General features: G+C 65.6%; 3 protein-coding genes across 8 annotated transcripts; 2 read left to right on the top strand and 1 right to left on the bottom strand.

Annotated features, from left to right (window-relative positions):
* Positions 1-687: 687 nt before the first annotated feature.
* On the bottom strand, positions 688-6,546 carry S100A1 (S100 calcium binding protein A1). Of its 4 annotated transcripts, XM_066206573.1 has the most exons (6): positions 6,359-6,546; positions 5,788-6,170; positions 3,845-3,962; positions 3,392-3,425; positions 1,084-1,232; positions 688-978 (listed from the first exon to the last, which is right to left on the bottom strand). In XM_066206573.1, exons 1-6 carry the CDS (start codon positions 6,443-6,445, stop codon positions 835-837), a joined length of 915 nt encoding a protein of 304 aa, XP_066062670.1. In that variant the 5' UTR covers positions 6,446-6,546; the 3' UTR covers positions 688-834. The 4 variants fall into 4 exon arrangements, with proteins under 4 accessions (XP_066062670.1, XP_066062671.1, XP_066062672.1 ...); XM_066206574.1 differs by lacking the exons at positions 3,392-3,425; positions 3,845-3,962; positions 5,788-6,170; positions 6,359-6,546 and adding an exon at positions 2,918-2,955; XM_066206575.1 differs by lacking the exons at positions 3,392-3,425; positions 3,845-3,962; positions 5,788-6,170; positions 6,359-6,546 and adding an exon at positions 1,852-1,906.
* Positions 6,547-7,444: 898 nt separating this feature from the next.
* Positions 7,445-10,820, top strand: LOC136302993 (uncharacterized). The gene is made up of 4 exons (XM_066206579.1): positions 7,445-7,783; positions 8,011-8,102; positions 9,839-9,985; positions 10,089-10,820. The coding sequence occupies exons 1-4, from the start codon at positions 7,519-7,521 to the stop codon at positions 10,206-10,208; spliced, it is 624 nt and encodes a 207-aa protein (XP_066062676.1). The 5' UTR covers positions 7,445-7,518; the 3' UTR covers positions 10,209-10,820.
* Positions 10,821-13,504: 2,684 nt separating this feature from the next.
* Positions 13,505-16,939, top strand: S100A16 (S100 calcium binding protein A16). Of its 3 annotated transcripts, none has more exons than XM_066206614.1 (3): positions 13,505-13,590; positions 16,160-16,321; positions 16,408-16,939. In XM_066206614.1, exons 1-3 carry the CDS (start codon positions 13,585-13,587, stop codon positions 16,570-16,572), a joined length of 333 nt encoding a protein of 110 aa, XP_066062711.1. In that variant the 5' UTR covers positions 13,505-13,584; the 3' UTR covers positions 16,573-16,939. The 3 variants fall into 3 exon arrangements, with proteins under 3 accessions (XP_066062711.1, XP_066062713.1, XP_066062712.1); XM_066206616.1 differs by lacking the exon at positions 13,505-13,590 and adding an exon at positions 15,075-15,389; XM_066206615.1 differs by lacking the exon at positions 13,505-13,590 and adding an exon at positions 15,079-15,202.
* Positions 16,940-17,000: the final 61 nt, after the last annotated feature.

A 17,000-nucleotide genomic window follows, 5' to 3' on the forward strand; every position in this document is an offset into this window, starting at 1 on the left:
GGCGGAATCCCCCGAATCCCACGGAACTTGCGGAGCTTTATCAGCCCCGTTGTCGATTCCGTTGTCATAGAATCTTGGAATTACGGGATCGCAAAACACCGACCCTCGGAATCATGTGGGATCCAGGCCTTAGGGGATTGCGGAGTGGGAAGGACCATCGAGCCCAACCGCCGGCCCTGCCCAGGGCATCCGCAGTGTCCCACCGTGTCCCTGGGAACGCTGTCCAGCTGCTCCTCGACCCCTTTCCCCCGGGAGCTTTTCCCGACGTCCATCCCAGCCCGGGATCACGGGCAGACGATGGCGCTGGCGGCCCTGGTGGGGCCCTTGGCCACCGTCCCATCCCATCCCTCCGTGCCGGGAGATCCCAACCGGTTCCTCCGGCCCCGCGGGCGCGGTGCCGGCGCCTCCGGAGCCACCTGCGGCGAGTCCCAGCCTGTCGCCCCCTTCCCCAAATCCCGGGGCTCCCACACCCCGACAGAGGCCGGGGTCACCTAGCCCGGGCGATCCGGGTGGATCCCAGGGTGGATCCCAGGGTGGATCCCAGGGTGGATCCCAGGGGTGTCTCCAGGCTCTTGGCGTGACCCAGGGTGGCTTTTCCCCGTGACCCCAGAGTGGGAATCTCCCCCCCGTAGGGGACGGGGATCCCGGCGTTGGGAATGAAGGAGCTGACAGCACACCTCGGGCTGGGCGGGTGCCTTTATTGTGCAGCTGGATCCCGGCGGGATCCCCTGGGAATGCCGGGGGTGAGCTGGGGGGTGGCGGGGGAGGGGGGGCTCTGGATTTCGGGGACCCACGTCCTGCCCCGGCAGCAGCAGCAGCAGGGCGGGGTGCGGGTCAGGCGTTCTCCCAGAAGAAGGTGTTGCAGGCCACGGTCAGGGCGGCCACCAGGACCACGAATTCCTGGAAATCCACCTCCCCGTCGCCGTTCTCATCCAGGTCCTGCATGATCTTCTCCACGGCCCCCGCGTCCTTCTGGGTCTGGGGTGGGGGGCACAGGGTGAGCCCCGGGGCTGGGCAGCCGCTGTTCCCCCCGGGAACGGGGCAAAGGGAGACCCCCCCAGGCCCCGGACTGGTCCCAGTTACCTCCAGGAAACATCCCAGCTCGCTCTGCAGCAGCTCCTTGAGCTCCTTCTTGCTCAGCTTGTACTTGTCGCCCTCCTTGCCCGAGTAGTGGTGGAAGACATTGATCAGGGTCTCCATGGCCCCCTCCAGCTGCGATCCCATGGCTGCGGCTGCGGGACCCCCAGCACGTCACCCGCCAGCCCCCCTGTCCCGGTGCCACCCCCCAAATGTCACCCACCCCTGCGGCCGTGGCATCTGGGGTAGGCTGGGGGCTCTCAGGTGGGCTCTGGGGTGGGGGGGGGACGGGGGGACAGAGGCACCTGTGCTCACCTGAGCTCCCCGTGCTCACCTGAGCTCCCCGCGCTCCCGAGTGCGCCCGCCAGGCCGAGGCCGGGCACGTTAAATAAGCTCCAAGCCCCCTCCCTCCGGGAGGATCCGATACCGGGGCTGGACAGCCCGGCTGGCACCGCCGGCCACCCCCGCGGGGGCCGGGCCTGGGGGGGGGACACAACCCCCGGCGGTGACCCCTGCCAGCACCCCCGGAGCCCCTGGGCAGGGCCGGGGTGACAGCGACAGCGTCACTTCAGGGGGCTCCCCCTGCCACCCCCTGGATGCGCCGGGTGTGGAAAACTTGGGGACATCGGCAGGGCTGGGATTGACGCCGGGGTCCCTCGCTGGGGACAATCCCCGCCGGAGACCCCCCGGGTGACCGCGGGTGGCCACGCCGTGACCCCGCGGTGTCACCGCCGGCATCCCCCATCTGTCAGCACCGCGGGGCCGCATCCGTACCCGGCTCCGCTCCCGGAGCCCATCGAGGTATCCGGTGTCCCCGGGAGCCGGCGGGCCCGGGGGGAGCGCCGGGGGCTATCGGGTGACTCCGCGGGGCCCCCCGCGCTCTCAAAGGGCTCTTGTCCGCCTGAAAAGGCCCCACAATCCCGAGCCCGACGTTGCTGCAGCAACGCCTCGGCCAAGAAACCGGAGTCCGAGCTGGCCCTGGGCGATGCTGATAATCCCGCGGATCCCGTTACGGGGTCCGGATCCGCGCGGGCTGGAGCCCCGCAGCCCCCCCCGGCTCCGGCATCCCTGGGGAGCTCGGCCCCCAAAATTCCGAGGCCCCCAAATTCCTTGGCTCCCGAATTCTGCAGCCCTCAAATTTCTCATCCCCGAAATTCCTCGGCCCTCAAATTCCTCAGCCCCAAAATCCTTCAGCCCCCGAATTCCTCGGCCTCCAAATCCCTCAGCCCCCCTCTCTGGGACCCCCCACCCACCAGGAGTTGGGAGCCCCCCAAAGAGGAGCTGCGTTTTCACAAGGTCCGGGTGGTGCCGGGCTCTCCATCCCTAATTTGGGGCTAATTACTTCCTGCTGCCTCTGCTTCCACCTCCCCAACTTCCCATCCCCGTGTCCGGGAGAGGCTGGGCCCTGCCTGGGGACCCCAAATCTGGCGGTCCCGTGGGGCTGAGCCCCCTCCCCACTGCCCTGGGAATGGGGAAACTGGGGGGTCCCAGAGAGAGGAAGGGTCCCGGCTGGAATTGGGAGTCCCAGATGGAAGGGGGGATCCCAAATGGAAGCGAGGACCCCAGATGGAAGTGGGGGTCCCAAAGGCAAGTGAGGATCCCAGACGGAAGTGGGGATCCCAAAAGGAAGTGGGGATCCCAGATGGAAGTGGGGGTCCCAAAGGGAAGTGGGGATCCCAAATGGAAGTGGAGATCCCAAATGGAATTGGGAGGCTCAAATGGAAGCGAGGACCCCAAAGGGCAGCTCAGGAGCAGGACACAGCCCCCGGTTGTGGTGTGGGGCAGGGAGATCCCGAGCTCTGGGGTCAGGGGGACAGCGAGGGGCCCCGGTGACACTCACTGGCCGTGTCCCCGTCCCCGGAGCGCCTCGTATTCCGGGACAGCCCCCGGAACGTCACCGGGGGCAGCAGCTGCTCGTGACGGGGACAAGCACAGCCCAAAAATAACCCCGGCCCCTCTCCCTGCCGGGCAGGGACAGAGGGGACTGTCACCAACGGAGATGATAGAATCGGCTTCTCACGGATACTGGAATGAATGCTGTACGTGGAATCGTGCTGCGTTTGTTCATGGAGTTCAGAAAGGCGACCAATGCGTCTTCTGATTGGGACACGGTGGAAATAGTAAAAAAGATTAAGGTGTTTTTTTTTTTCTTTGTAACACCTGAAGCTGACCAGGCCAAAAGAAGTGTGGAGAAGGGGTGGTCACCTTCTGGCCCCGCACGAAGGCTGCTAAATTTCTGTTTGTTTTTTTTTTTTTTTTAATCAAAATAAAACCAGCCAAGACCCACGTTACCAGACAGAGCGGAGCCACTCACAAGTAAATCCATCAAACAAGATGACTGGGGACACCTGAAACAGAAAAGAACGTTTAAATATCTATTGAATATGTAAACCAGCAAACCTCAAAACACAGCAAGTGAAAGAGAAGCGCGTGCTGTCTGGTGAGGCACCCCGGCTGGAACGTTCACTCTGACGCCTCCTAATTGTCCGTTTCTAATTTTTATTAGACTTAACAGATTTTTAAAAGGAAGTGGAGCTCGTTTTTTCTCCTGACAGAGCCAGGACTGCAGACACTGGCCTGCCCAGACCCCCAAACCCTTTGGGACGGCAGGACCGGGGCGCCCCAGGGTGAACCCCCAACCCTGGGGGGTCCCGGGGGGCTCCAGGACCCTGCGGCCTGGGCAGAGCACGCCCGGCTGGCAGATTCCCAGGAAAAGCTCTTTCCAAAGCGGGAGCAGCGAGGGACATGCCAGGAGCTTTACACACACCTTGGAACAGGTTCCAGCCACCGCGACTCCCCTGCTCCACTTTGGCCCGGCTAAACCAGTTGCTCCAGTTCCCGGTGCCGGGGCTGGGCCGATCTTGTCTCCCGGTCCCATCATCTCTCTGGAAGAAGAGGCTTTTCCATGCCCGGGGTTTTGGAGTGGGACGGGCCGGGCTGGGGACACCGCGGTGGCCTCGCGGTCCCCTCCCAGGAGCCCCGATGGGGCCGGGCTGGGGACACCGCGGTGACCAGCCCTGGCTGGGGTCCCCAGGCCAGACAGGTTGTGGACAACGCCAGGACCAGGGTGTGGATGCTGACCCCTGGGATGCCACACGGTCACCGTGTCACACAGGGTCCTGTGGTCCTATATGGCCCTATATGGTCCCTGTCCCTATATGGTCCCTGTCCTTGTCCCTATTATGGCCCCCGTCCCTGTCCCTATATGGCATATGGCCCTATATGGTCCCTGTCCCTGTCCCTGTATGGTCCCTGTCCCTGCCCCTATATGGTCCCTGTCCCTATATGGTCCCTGTCCTTGTCCCTATATGGTCCCTGTCCCTATATGGTCCCTGCCCTTGTCCCTATATGTCCCTGTCCCTATATGGCCTCTATCCCTGTCCCTACGTGGTCCCTGTCCTATATGGCCCCTGTCCCTATATGGCATATGGCCCTATATGGTCCCTGTCTCTATATGGCCCCTGTCTCTATATGGCCCCTGTCCCTATATGGTCCCCATCCTTGTCCCTATATGTCCCTGTCCCTATATGTCCCCTGCCCTTGTCCCTATATGTCCCTGTCCCTATATGTCCCCTGCCCTTGTCCCTATATGTCCCTGTCCCTATATGTCCCCTGCCCTTGTCCCTATATGTTCCCTGTCCCGAGATGCCCTCAGTCCCTCCATGGTCCCAGTCTCGGTCCCCTCTGAGGCCGGGTCAGCACCCCCTGCCCTTGGGGACAGTCCCCGTGGGGGGTGACAAAAGCCCCGGAGGCGCCTTTCCCGTGTCCCCCCTCCTGCTGTGGGGCCGCGGCCCCTTCCTCACCCCGTCCCCGAATTCCAGGCGCGGGGAGTCACGGGCCCGCCTGGCTCCGGGGCCGCTGATTCACCCCAAACCCGTCCCGGTCCCGGTCCCCGCCGGGCCTGACTCAGCCCGAGCTTTCCCAAGAGCCCGTCTCTGTCCCCTGACGTCCCTGCCCCGTCCCCACCGTCATCCCGGGGCCGGATGGGGCTGCAGGAAGACAATTCCTGCCCCGTGAGCTGGTGTGACGGCTGCGGGGTGGGGACAGGGCCACCCCGGTGCCCGTGGGATCCTCCCTGTCCCCGCGGAGAGGTGCAGTGAGTGTGTCAGGGCTCAGCACTCGCCGGGCTGCTGAGGGGTGACACCGTGACGGTGACACTCCCCGCCCTGGGCTCCCCCCCAAAAAAAACCACCGCGGGGGCTTGGGGCACCCCAAATCCCCGTGTGGCGTCACGCCCGGCTCCTTGTCACACCTGGGGGTGAGCTTGGGGACATCGGGGACAGTCCCGGGGCTGCGTCTGGGGTCCCCTCGGGGTGGGAATGTGGGGGCTGCTCCATCCCCCCGGCTGGACCCCACGGGACCCCCGTGCCGGGGCTGCCACGTTATAAATACCCCCCCTCCCCCAATTAAAGGGGAGCGCTCGGCCCCGCCCCAAACCCGCAATTAACTTGAATTAATTAATTTTTACGGAGCCCACTATTAATAGGGACGGTGATGTCAGCGGGAGGCTGAGTCACAACTCTCACTCGGCGCGGGCCGAGCCGGGCCCTGGGCCGGGATGTGACTGGGATGTGACAGGGATGTCACCGGGGTCACCTCCGTGTCCCCAGCGCACCTGCAGGGAGCGGAGCTGGGGGTGACACCCGCCCTGCAGCCCCCGAGAACGGGGCTCGAAGTTTGGATCCCATCATCCCGGAGGTCTTTTCCAACCTGGACGGTTCCGGGAATGTTTCCGGGAATGTTTCTGTGATGCTCCAGCCCCCCCCGGGGGGAGATTCTCTGCCCGCCGTCCCCTCTTTGTCCCCAACCGGAGGGTTCGGCCCGGCTTTGGTCCGGTGCCCGGGAGGGGAGGGAGCGGAGGAGGGACGGACGGACGGACGGACGCAGGGACGGAGGGACTGCGGCGCCCGGGCGGTGTCTGCGCGTCCGTCCGGCCGCCCCGGGAAACCCAACACCGGCTCGGGGGGAACAAAGGCCGCGCTGTCCCCTCCTGCGGCGCGGCTATAAAACCTCCCCGAAGCTCCCGAAACGTCCCCAAAGGTCCCCGCGGAAACCTCCCGGGGCAGCCACGACCCTCCCAGCGCAGCGAGGGGGTAAGTGCGACACGGCTGGGGACCCCCCCGGTGTACCCCTGTCCCCGGGAGGCGGCGGTGTCACCTGCCGCCCCTCGCCGCGCTCCTGCATCACCCTGGGCGGGCTCAGCTGAGCCCTGGCTGGGCTGGGGAGGGGGCGAGGGTCTTCCCTCCGCCTCCGACCCCCTCCCGGGCCGCTGTCCCCGCAGCCCCGGGCGTGTGTCCGGTGCCATGGCCGCGGCCGAGCCGCCCGAGCAGCCCGAGCTGACCGAGCTGGAGGCGGCCATCGAGCGCATCGTCACCGTCTTCGTCACCTTCGCCGCCAAGGAGGGCAGGAAGGGAACGCTGACGGCCGGGGAGTTCAAGGAGCTGGTGAGGCTCCAGCTGCCCAACCTGATGAAGGTGAGGGGAAATCCCGAGTGGGATTTGCAGCTCTCCCCCCAAGCCCATCCCGGTGTCCGGCAAGTGTCCGAGCTCCCTCTCCGCAGGACGTGCCCTCTCTGGAGGAGAAGATGAGCGAGCTGGACGTGAACAACGACGAGGAGCTGAGGTTCGGGGAGTACTGGCGGCTGATCGGGGAGCTGGCCAAGGCCGTGAGGAAGGAGAAGGCGGGCAAGAAGTGATGATGGCGACGGTCGGCAAATAAAAAGAGGGTTTCTTTTTTGCCCCCCCCGAGGCCTGAGCGTCGCTGCTGTTCTTGCTGGGGGCTCCCATGTCGCTGGAGGACTCACCTGTCGGGATGTGAGATGGGAAAGAAGGGAAGTTTGTTTTGGGGGATCTCGGCTTATGCAGTTCATGGGATTTGGTCAAGGATTGGGGGGCGAGGGTGACACTTCTCTGACCCCGGTGGTTAACTTAGAAGCCCGTTTTTGTTTTTTGGACTTGGAAGCCCGTTAATTTGTCCTTTCCCTGGAAGGGAAAGCGTATTTACAAAATATCAGGTTTTGCACAATTTGTGAGAAAGCTCCAGCCAGGAACGGGAACGTCAGCAGGCCGAAAAATCTGGGCGACACTCCTGCCCTGAGCCCCCATCTGCCCCCACCCCGTGGTGGCCACTCTGGACACCCAGAGGTGCTGCTTTGGGGTCACTCTGTGGCATCCCGGGACGGATGGGGCCGTTCCCAAATCGTCCCCGTGCTGGTGTGGCCTTTGGGGTGCCACCCTGCGCCCCACAAACGCCTTCCTGCCGCGCTGGGGGGGTGGGTGGGGGGCAGAGCTGTGGCTGTGGCCGGGGTGGGGCCCGGGAGGTCCCCGGCAGCGATGCCACCATGGCCACGGCGGCCACCAGCTCGGTGCCATCACCCTGCCACCTCTGCAGGGTCTTGGGTGGCCCAGGGTGACACATCCCGCAGCACAGCCCGGCTGGGGAATGTCCCCATCCCCAAATCCCGGTGCTCTGGGGAGGTCCCGCCGTGAGGTGACCGCCCGGGGCCGTGCCGGGATTTGGGGAACCATCCGAGTGTGGCCGGGAAGGAGGAGGAGAAGGAGGAGGCGTTTCCCGGCCCCAACGCTGGCGCCGGGCCAGGCTCCCCAAATGAGACGCCTCGCACCGCGGAGCTCCCACTCACACCTGCCCGGTATAAAACCCCGGCCCGGCCGCAGCCCGCGCACACCCGGGACAGCCCGTGCTGCAGGTAAGTGGCCCGGCCGCTCCTCCCCAGGCCGGGGGGGGTGGTCTGAGCCCCCGGGCCCTCCGCTCCCACGCCCGGCTCTGCCACCGCTCGCCGGGACTCCGCGGGGACGTGTCCCGGCAGCTCCGCCGCCGAATCCCGGGGCTCCTTCCTCGCCCTCCCCGCTCGGGGATGAGGAGGAGTCCGGGTGCTGGAGCCGAGAGCTGAGCTTGGCTTCCTTCCCCCGCCAGCTCCCCCGGACCCCCGCGGCAGAGGAGAGACCCCCCGGAAAGACCCCCGAGGAGCCAGGATGGGCCAGTGCAACTGCCGCAAGAAGCGCAAGGTCCGCCGGGGACACGGGGACAAGCGGGAGCCCCAGCGGGGCCTCGGAGCCCCGGGCACGGCGTGTTTCTGGGGGCTTGGCGACGCTTTGGGGCACAGGGGAACTTTTTGGTGCCGAGGAGCCGATTGAAAGCTCGGGGGAAGCCAGGCAGCTCTGCCCCCGCTCCCGCGGATTCCTCGCAGCCTCTCCAGGGATGCCCGACGGCAGGAAAAGCTCCGGTTCTCCCTCGGCCCTCAAACCGGGCCCGTGCCCCCTTTTTGCACCTGCGGAGGATTTGGGGGCGCCGGGATGAGGCTCGGGGAGTTGTTGGGCTCTTCCCCAAACGGGGCGTCGCCGGCTGCGGTTCCGCGGCGTTTCCGGGGGGAAGCCGCAGGTTTGAGTCGGTCACCGGCGCTGCCCTCGAACGGAGCCGCGGGAGCGACCGGGAGTGATCGGGAGTGACCAGGAGTGATCGGGAGTGACCGGGGGTGACCGGGAGTGATCGAGAGTGATCGGGAGTGACCAGGAGTGACTGGGGGTGACCAGGAGTGATTGGGAGTGACCAGGAGTGACTGGGGGTGATCGAGAGTGAGCGGGAGTGACCAGGAGTGACTGGGGGTGACCGGGAGTGATCAGGAGTGATCGGGAGTGACCAGGAGTGACCGGGGGTGATCGAGAGTGAGTGGGAGTGACCAGGAGTGACCGGGGGTGATCGAGAGTGAGCGGGAGTGACCAGGAGTGACTGGGGGTGACCAGGAGTGCCCGGCGGTGACCGGGAGTGACCAGGAGTGACCGGGGTGACAAGGAGTGACCGGGAGCGGAGGTCGCGCTGCCCCGTGCCCCCCGGCCCGGCCCGGGCTCTGCGGGGTGTCACAGGGGCTCCGAGCCCGGTCACGGCGGGCCCTGACTCACGCCGCCATCGCCACTTGTGCCCAGGGGAGGAAGAACCAGTCGGGACGGCCCCGGGCCCCGAGACGCCGCCGTGGCTGAGCCCCGGGCGGGGACAGCGCGTCTGGGAGGGGGGTGACAGCTCCGGGGGACAGGGGACGGCAGCTGTGACAGCCGGGTGGAGCCGCTGGGGAGGGGGGAAACAGCTGGATGTGGGGGCGCAACAGCTGGATGGCCTCACGTCTGTGTGGGGCGGCCTGGAGTCCGTGTGGGGATGGGGGGGGTCACAGCTGGATGAGGGGTCACAGCTGGACGGGGAGGTGTCACAGCTGGACAGGGAGGTGTTACAGCTGGATGAGGGGTCACAGCTGGATGGGGGCTTATAGCTGGATAGGGTCACAGCTGGACAGGGAGGTGTCACAGCTGGACGAGGAGGGCACCCCACATCTGCCCAGACGGGCCTGGTGCTGACAGGGAGATCCATCCCACGAGTGTGCAGGGATCAAATGTTTGCTCAGGGAGTGTCCCACCCCCCCATGGACCTGTCCCACCCCCCCAGGGGAGCTGTCCCCCCCCCATGGACCTGTCCCACCCTCCCAGGGGAGCTGTCCCCCCCCCATGGACCTGTCCCACCCCCCCAGGGGAGCTGTCCCCCCCTCAGGGCCCTGTCCCACCCCCCCAGGGGAGCTGTCCCCCCCCCATGGCCCTGTCCCACCCCCCCAGGGGAGCTGTCCCCCCCCCATGGCCCTGTCCCACCCCCCCAGGGGAGCTGTCCCCCCCTCAGGGCCCTGTCCCACCCCCCCAGGGGAGCTGTCCCCCCCTCAGGGCCCTGTCCCCCGCCGTGCTCACCCGCTGTCCCCCCCCCGCAGGACTGCCAGGAGCTGACGGACGTGGAAAGGGCCATCGAGACCGTCATCAGCCAGTTCCACTGCTACGCCGTCAAGGGCCAGAAGGAGTACCTGACCCCCAACGAGATGCAGGAGCTGGTGGTGCAGAAGCTGCCGCACCTGGGCAAGGTGAGGGGCGGGCAGGAGGAGCTGGAGGGGGGAGGGAGGGCCCTGGGATACCCGTGAGACACCCCCCCCCTCCATCCCCATCACCCCGATGTTCTCTCCGCAGTGCGTGGGACCCCTGGAGGAGAAGATCGAGTGCATGGGGGACCCTAACGAGGCCAAGCTGGAGTTCGGGGAGTACTGGGACATGATGGGGGACGCGGCCAAGGGCTGCCGGAGGAAGTAGAAGGGTGGCGGGGGGCGACGGGAAGGCGCCCGAGGGTCTCGGCCTCATCCAGAGCCCGCCGGTCCCCCGGGGATGAGCCTGGGAACAAAAAAATAAAAGCGGAGGATCTCCCTCCCCGGCTCCATCCCTGCCCTCCTGGGCTCTCCTTCCCGTCGGGAACGTTCCCTTTGTCCCCCCCCGGCTCTGCCCCGGGCCCGGCGCGGGGGGCTCGGGGGGATCCTGGCCCCGGTCCGGAGCGGAGCCGCCTCTCCCCGTCCTTTGCTCCGTCCCCAAAACCCGCCGGGGCTCCCGGAGCATCGCGGCCAGAGGGACTCGGCTCCTGTCCCCCAAACCCCCCCCTCCCCCCGGATTTGGGGGCTCGTCCCCCCAGCCCTGTCACCTTCCGGGGACACCCGCCGTGTCCCTGGGTGGGTGCGGGTGGCCTCCCTGCCGTCCCCCCCCCGGGTTTTGGGGGGGTTATTCCGGGGGTCCCAGCCCTCAGCTGGGCACGGGGGCGGGTTGGGATCACTCGGGCCACTCGCGACCGGTTTTTGGTTTGTTTGTTTGTTTTTTATTGTATAAATTAATAAAGGAAAACACTGGGAAAAAACAAATCCCAAAAAAAAAAAAATCCCAAACAAACCGAGCAGCATGGGGCGACCTCGTTTGTCTTTGGGGGGCGGGAAGAGGGGAAGTGGGGGGCAAGGAGGGGGTCGGGGCTGCAGCCATGGTGGGTTGGGGGGCAGCACTTTGGGGTGGGTGGGTGGATGGGGGTGCAGGGGAGGGTTTGGGGGTGTGTAGGGGACACTGGGGTTGCAGGGGAGGTTTTGGGGGTACAGGGGACACTGTGGGGGTCCAGAGGATGTTTTGGGGTACAGGGGATGTTTTGGGGGTGCAGGAGATGCTGTGGGGGTCCAGAGGATGCTGTGGGGTGCAGGGGATGGTTTTGGGGTGCAGGGGACGCTGTGGGGTACAGGGGATGTTTTGGGGGTGCAGGGGATTTTTTGGGGGTGCAGGAGATGCTGTGGGGTCCAGAGGATGTTTTGGGGTGCAGGGGACAGTGTGGGGGTGCAGGGGATGTTTTGGGGTGCAGGGGATGTTTTGGGGTGCAGGGGATGCTGTGGGGTCCAGAGGATGTTTTGGGGTGCAGGGGATGTTTTGGGGTCCAGAGGATGTTTTGGGGTGCAGGGGATGTTTTGGGGTCCAGAGGATGTTTTGGGGTGCAGGGGATGTTTTGGGGTGCAGGGGATGTCCTGGGTGTGTGTGACCCCTGTGGACACCCCAGGGCTCCCCACATTCCCCATCCCCTGCTGCTCCCCGTTGTGGGGACCCCAAAAAGCAGAGCCAGGCCCGTGCTCCGGACGGGGGATTTTTTGGGAACGCGGCTCCCGGGCTGCGCTCAGGGGAGATCCCGACGGCCCGGGATTTGGGGAAGAGCCGAGGGCTGCGAGGCCGGGAGGGAGATCCCAGCAGCGCCGGGAGAACAGAACGTGGGGTTTGGGTGCGATCACAGCAAATTGGGAAAGAGCGAATGACACAGAGCCGCAGCTCCCGGCGAGTGAGGAAACGCCGGAGAACCCGGTTTCCCCACTTCTCCTCCACCGCCCGGGCCCTTCCCACCCGGCTCCACATCCCGGGGGAGGCTGCGGGCACCCCGGGAATGCGGCGGGGGACCCCAAAACAGGAGTTTCCCCAAAAGGGAGAGGGCGTGGGCGCCTCGTGAGGGGAAAACAACCCCAAAGCGCTCTGGAGCTCGGGGAAGGTGATAAGAGCCGGGGCTGGGCTGGGGACAGGTCCTGCCGGGCCGGTGGCACCTCTGGCCGCAGCCACCCTCGCTCTGCTCTCACCCTGCGCCGGATTTCACAACGGGAATGACTATTTATTGTTCCTTCCCTGGAAGCCAGCGGATGGAAATTAGGCAGAAAGGTGCGGCCAGCCTTTAATTGGGAGACAGGAAATGTGTCAGGCCGGGGCGATTTAGGGGGGAAAGGGGAGCCGGGGCTCCCCAGTCCTCCTCCCCTGCGCCCTCCTGGGAACGTGCTCCCGGAGCGGGGACTCCTTCCTGGCCCCGGTGTGTGACACTGAGGTGTCGGCGGGACAATTCCTGCCGCGTGAGTCCCCTGGAATGTTCTGGAGGTGACGGGGACAGCTCAGCCCGTGCTGGTGCCTCTCGGTGAGGACACAACAGCGGGACACCCATCCTGGAGGCCACCCAAGACCCCAAATCCTCGGGGGTTTGACCCCTCTGGAACGGCCCCCGTGGCGTGGAGACACCCAACACCTCCTGACCCTTCACCTGGGGCAGCCACACCGGGGGTCGCCGACCTCGCCGGGGTCCCAAAGCTTGGGAACGAGGCTGGGGATGGATAGTCCCTGGGCGCTCGGAGCACACGCCCTGCATGCCTCGTAAAAACGCGGGGCCTGGATGTGCGCGGTTGTGACACCTGCCGGGGGGGAGCAGGGCGATGAAAGGCCGCGCTGATTCAGGCGTGAGCTGTTCGCCCGCGGGCTCCGGGAGGGATTCCCACCCTCCCGGGGTGTTGCATCAACTCCGCCGCGGCACCACCACCACCACACCGGGAGCCCAGAACAGGTTTGCTTCCTCCCCGGCCGAGATTTGGGAAGAGGCCGGGGCAGAGCCTGGGGAATGACGCCGTTTTCGTTTCTTGTTTTTTTTTTGGTTTTCCGGGATGGGAGAGCTCCGGAGGTGCCGGGAGCAGGTGGCCATAAATCACCTCCCACTTGGCACCCCGAGACGTGCCCTCCCCGATAAGGATCCCCCGGGATCTGATCTCGGCATCGGATCGCGCCGGGAGACACCAGGCCTGCAATTTGCTGGGATAATTAATTACGGATGGAGCTTTACGAGCCGTGCTCCCACCTGGGGAAGAGCCTGAGGTGTCCCAGTGCTGGACAAGGCCCTGCCTGCGCCTCCCAGGGCCCCAAACCTGTGTCAACCCGTCAGAACGAGTGGTTTTGGCCCAAATAAAGGGTTTTGTTTCACCCCTGTGTTTGGGGAGGGTGGGATGGAGGAACCGGGATCTCCCTGGTGCAAGGATGGGTGGATTTGCAAGCCCTGGGATCAGGCGGGAATCCCGTGCCCTCTCCTCTTTTCTGGGAGCCCCCAAAGCCTTTTTAGGGCCCTTTTGGGGTGTTCCCCATCACCCCAAACCCGGGAAGGAGCCGGGGCCCTGCTGGCTCCGACCCGTCCCGGTGTCGCAATCCCAGGAACCATTTCCCAGGTAAAAGCCCGGCCCGGGAAACGCCCTGGGAACGTCAGGGAAGGGGTGGGAGGCTCCTTAAAAACCCGGCCGGGCTTTTAGGCAAAGGTAAAGGAGAGAGCGACGACGTCGGCTCCCAGCGCCCCACAGACGGACACAGCGGGACCCCCGGCAGGATGCAGGTGGGGCTCCCGGGGAGTTCCCCCGGGATGGGGGACCCTGGGCACCCTCGGGCTGGATGTTGGGCCGGGAAGAGCCCCGGGAAGGTGGAAATTCCTGGAATCCCTCGGCAGCTCCCCGGAGCCGGGGCCAGAGGGACCTGCCCGGGGATCACCGGGGGGGAACCGGGATGTCCGGGATGGGTTCGGCGGTGCCCACGGAGCTTCCCCACCGCCGGAGAGCTCGGCCCGGGGCGGCCGGCGGGCTCTGGCCGCTGGAAAAGGGGGATTTGCCCCCGGGGGCGGCGAGCAGGGAGCGCTGGGGCCGCGTCTGGCCTCTCTGTCCCCGCTCTGGGGACATCGGGGACCGGGTGGCGACAGAGACGGGGAGGGGAGAGAGGTGGTGGGACCGCGGTGGTGGCAGTGGAGCTGCGGGAGAGCCTCATCCCATCCAGCTGGGTCACAGTGTCACCCCGGCGCCAGTGTCCCCATGTCCCCTTATCCCAGGGTGGCAGCAGTGTCCCCTTATCCTGGAGTGGCAGCAGTGTCCCCGTGTGCCACCTGGCAGTGTCCCCGTGTCCCAGGGTGGCACCTCTGTCCCCATGCCCCAGGGTGGCAGCAGTGTCCCCATGCCCCAGCTTGGCACCAGTGTCCCCATGTGCCACCCGCAGTGTCCCCATGTCCCGGTGTGGCAGCAGTGTCCCCGTGTCCCCATGTGCCACCGAGTGTCCCCGTGCCGCGGGCCGGCCCCGGGGCTGTGCCGTGACTCAGTGGCGGAGCAGCGGCCGCGGTGCCCCAGGGCCGGGCCGGGTCTGGTGACACCCTGTGGGGACCCGGGCTGGGTCTGGTGACACCCTGTGGGGACCCGGGCCGGGCCAGGGGGGTCCCGAGGGTGTTTGTGCTCCGGTGCTGCCAAATCCCTTCGGTTCCTGGGCTGGGCTGGGCACGGGCCGGAGCTGGAGCCGCTGGGACAGCCCCAAAGCCACCCTGGTGTCACTGTCCCCAGCGCTGGGGACAGCCCCAAAGCCACCCTGGTGTCACTGTCCCCAGCGCTGGGGACAGCCCCAAAGCCACCCTGGTGTCACTGTCCCCAGCGCTGGGGACAGCCCCAAAGCCACCCTGGAGTGACCCCGGGCCATGGCACCACGGGGACAGGGGTGAGGACACAGGGCCACGCTGAGGCACGTGGGGACAAGGACGTGTGGGACAAGCCTGGTGTCACCTCCCCGACGCGCCTCGTCCCCGGCCTGGGGCTGAGGACAGGAGCCAAGCTGTGACACGGGGCAGGTCCTGCCCCGCTCCCCGGGCTGGGGACACCCTCTGCTGACGTCCCCAGGGTTGGGGACACGGCTGGGCCACCCTCCAAGCTCCGTGTGACCGCCCTGCTGTTGTCACCTGGGCCAAACCACCTTGGGGACAAAGGGAACAGTGACCCCCCGGCCGCCCCCCGGTCCCGGCAGGGCAGGAAGGAGCCAGGTCCGGCCGAAGGTGACGCAGTTCCCGTCCCCATTGTCCTCGGGATGTGACGGGGACCATCCTGCCGGGGCCAGGGGACAGCTGCGGGGGACACGAGGGGACGGGCCGGGCAGGCCGGGACCTGTTCCCGCAGCCGTGAAGCAACGAGGAGGGTTGGCCGGTAATTCCTGCCCCGGCTCGGGCTCCCGGCCCCAATTCCTCCCTTAATGAGCGCTGGGAACGCGCGGCCCCGGCGCTGCTCGAGCCCCGCGGACATAATTAACAAGCCCGGTTAATTACGGGGGTGGCGGCCCCCGGGGGGGCCCGGGCGGGGCCGGGCACAGGTGGTGGCACCCAGGTGGCTCCTGGTGGGTTCTCCTCCCCTCTGCAGGTGGCGGCGGGGAGGAGTTTTTGGGGAGAGGGGAGATGAGAGCACCCCAAAGCCCGCGGGGGGTTCGCCCGGGGAGGGGTTTGGTGATGGTTTGGTGATGGTTCTTGTGGCGTTTTGTGGTGGTTTGGAGTGGGGTTTGGTGATGGGTTTTGTAGGGTTTTGAGTGGGGTTTGGTGACCGTTTTTGTGGGGTTTGATGATGGATTTTGAGCGGGGTTTTGTGATGGTTCTGAGTGGGGTTTTGAGTGGGGTTTGGTGAAGGTTTTTGTGGGGTTTTGAGTGGGGTTTGGTGATGGGTTTTGTAGGGTCTGGTGATGGTTTGGAGTGGGGTTTTGAGTGGGTTTTTGTGGGGTTTGGTGATGGGTTTTGAGTGAGGTTTGGTGATGGTTCTGAGTGGGGTTTAGAGTGGGGTTTGGTGGTAGGTTTTGTAGGCTTTTGTGATGGTTCTGAGTGGGGTTTTGTGACAGTTTTGAGTGGGGTTTGGTGATGGTTTTTGTGGAGTTTGGTGATGGGTTTTGAGTGGGGTTTTGTGACAGTTTTGAGTGGGGTTTTGTGACAGTTTTGAGTGGGGTTTTGTGACGGTTTTGAGTGGGGTTTTGTGACAGTTTTGAGTGGGGTTTTGTGTCGGTTTTTGTGGGGTTTTGTGACAGTTTTGAGTGGGGTTTTGTGACGGTTTTTGTGGGCTCCGTGCCGGAGACCCCCGAGCCCAGCTCCGGCGAGGGTCTTACCCGCCTCCCCTCCCCTTCAGGCCACCATGGGCGAATGCACGGACCTGGAATGGGCCGTGCAGGTGCTGGTCAACAACTTCGACAAGTACTCGAGCCGCTGCTGCTGCTGCAAGAACCCGCGGCGCATCAGCAAGAAGGATTTCCGCAAGATGCTGAGCCGGGAGCTCAACCACATGCTGACGGTGAGCAGGCGACCCCCGAGGGCCGGGATCCCGCTGCTCCCCTGGCCCGAGCTCGCCTCGAGCTGCTCTTCTCCCCCTCCCCGCAGGACACCGGCAACCGCCGGGCCGCCGACAAACTCATCTGCGACCTGGACGAGAACAAGGACGGGCGCATCAGCTTCCAGGAGTACTGGACCTTGATAGGCGGCATCGCCAGCCCCATCGCGCACATCATCCGCCAGCAGGAGCAGAGCGTCAAGCACACCAAGTAGCCGCCGCCGGACCTTCCCCAGGATCGGCCGCCCTCCCCCGAGCGGGCAGGGTGGGCTTGGCATGGGTCGTGTGGGGTGGGATTTGGGGTGCGAGGCTTTGGGGAGGGGGGGGGGGGAGCTCCTCCTCCTCCTCGCCCTGCCTTCCTCCTCCTCCTCCTCTTCCGCAGCCAAGGGAGAGGCTTCCCTCTGCTGTGGGACGGGAATTGTGTCTGGCCTCGGCTCTCCGCCCCCCTCTCTCCCCTTGGGGGTCCTCCCCAAAATTTGGGGCGGAGGGGGGGGTGTTCTCCTCGGGCAAAGGGTGTGACACGGCCGCGGTTTATTTATTGCAGCAATAAAATTTGGGAGGAGCAGAGGGCGCCGCTAGGGATTTTTTTTTGTTTGTTTGTTTGTTTTTGTTTTTTTTTTTTCCTTTTTCCTGGAGGGTGGGG

Source organism: Chamaea fasciata, unplaced genomic scaffold (assembly GCF_029207755.1).
Source record: "Chamaea fasciata isolate MVZ Bird 193981 ecotype frontalis unplaced genomic scaffold, bChaFas1.0.hap1 SCAF_31, whole genome shotgun sequence".
In the NCBI taxonomy this organism is placed as follows: Eukaryota; Metazoa; Chordata; class Aves; order Passeriformes; family Sylviidae; genus Chamaea; species Chamaea fasciata.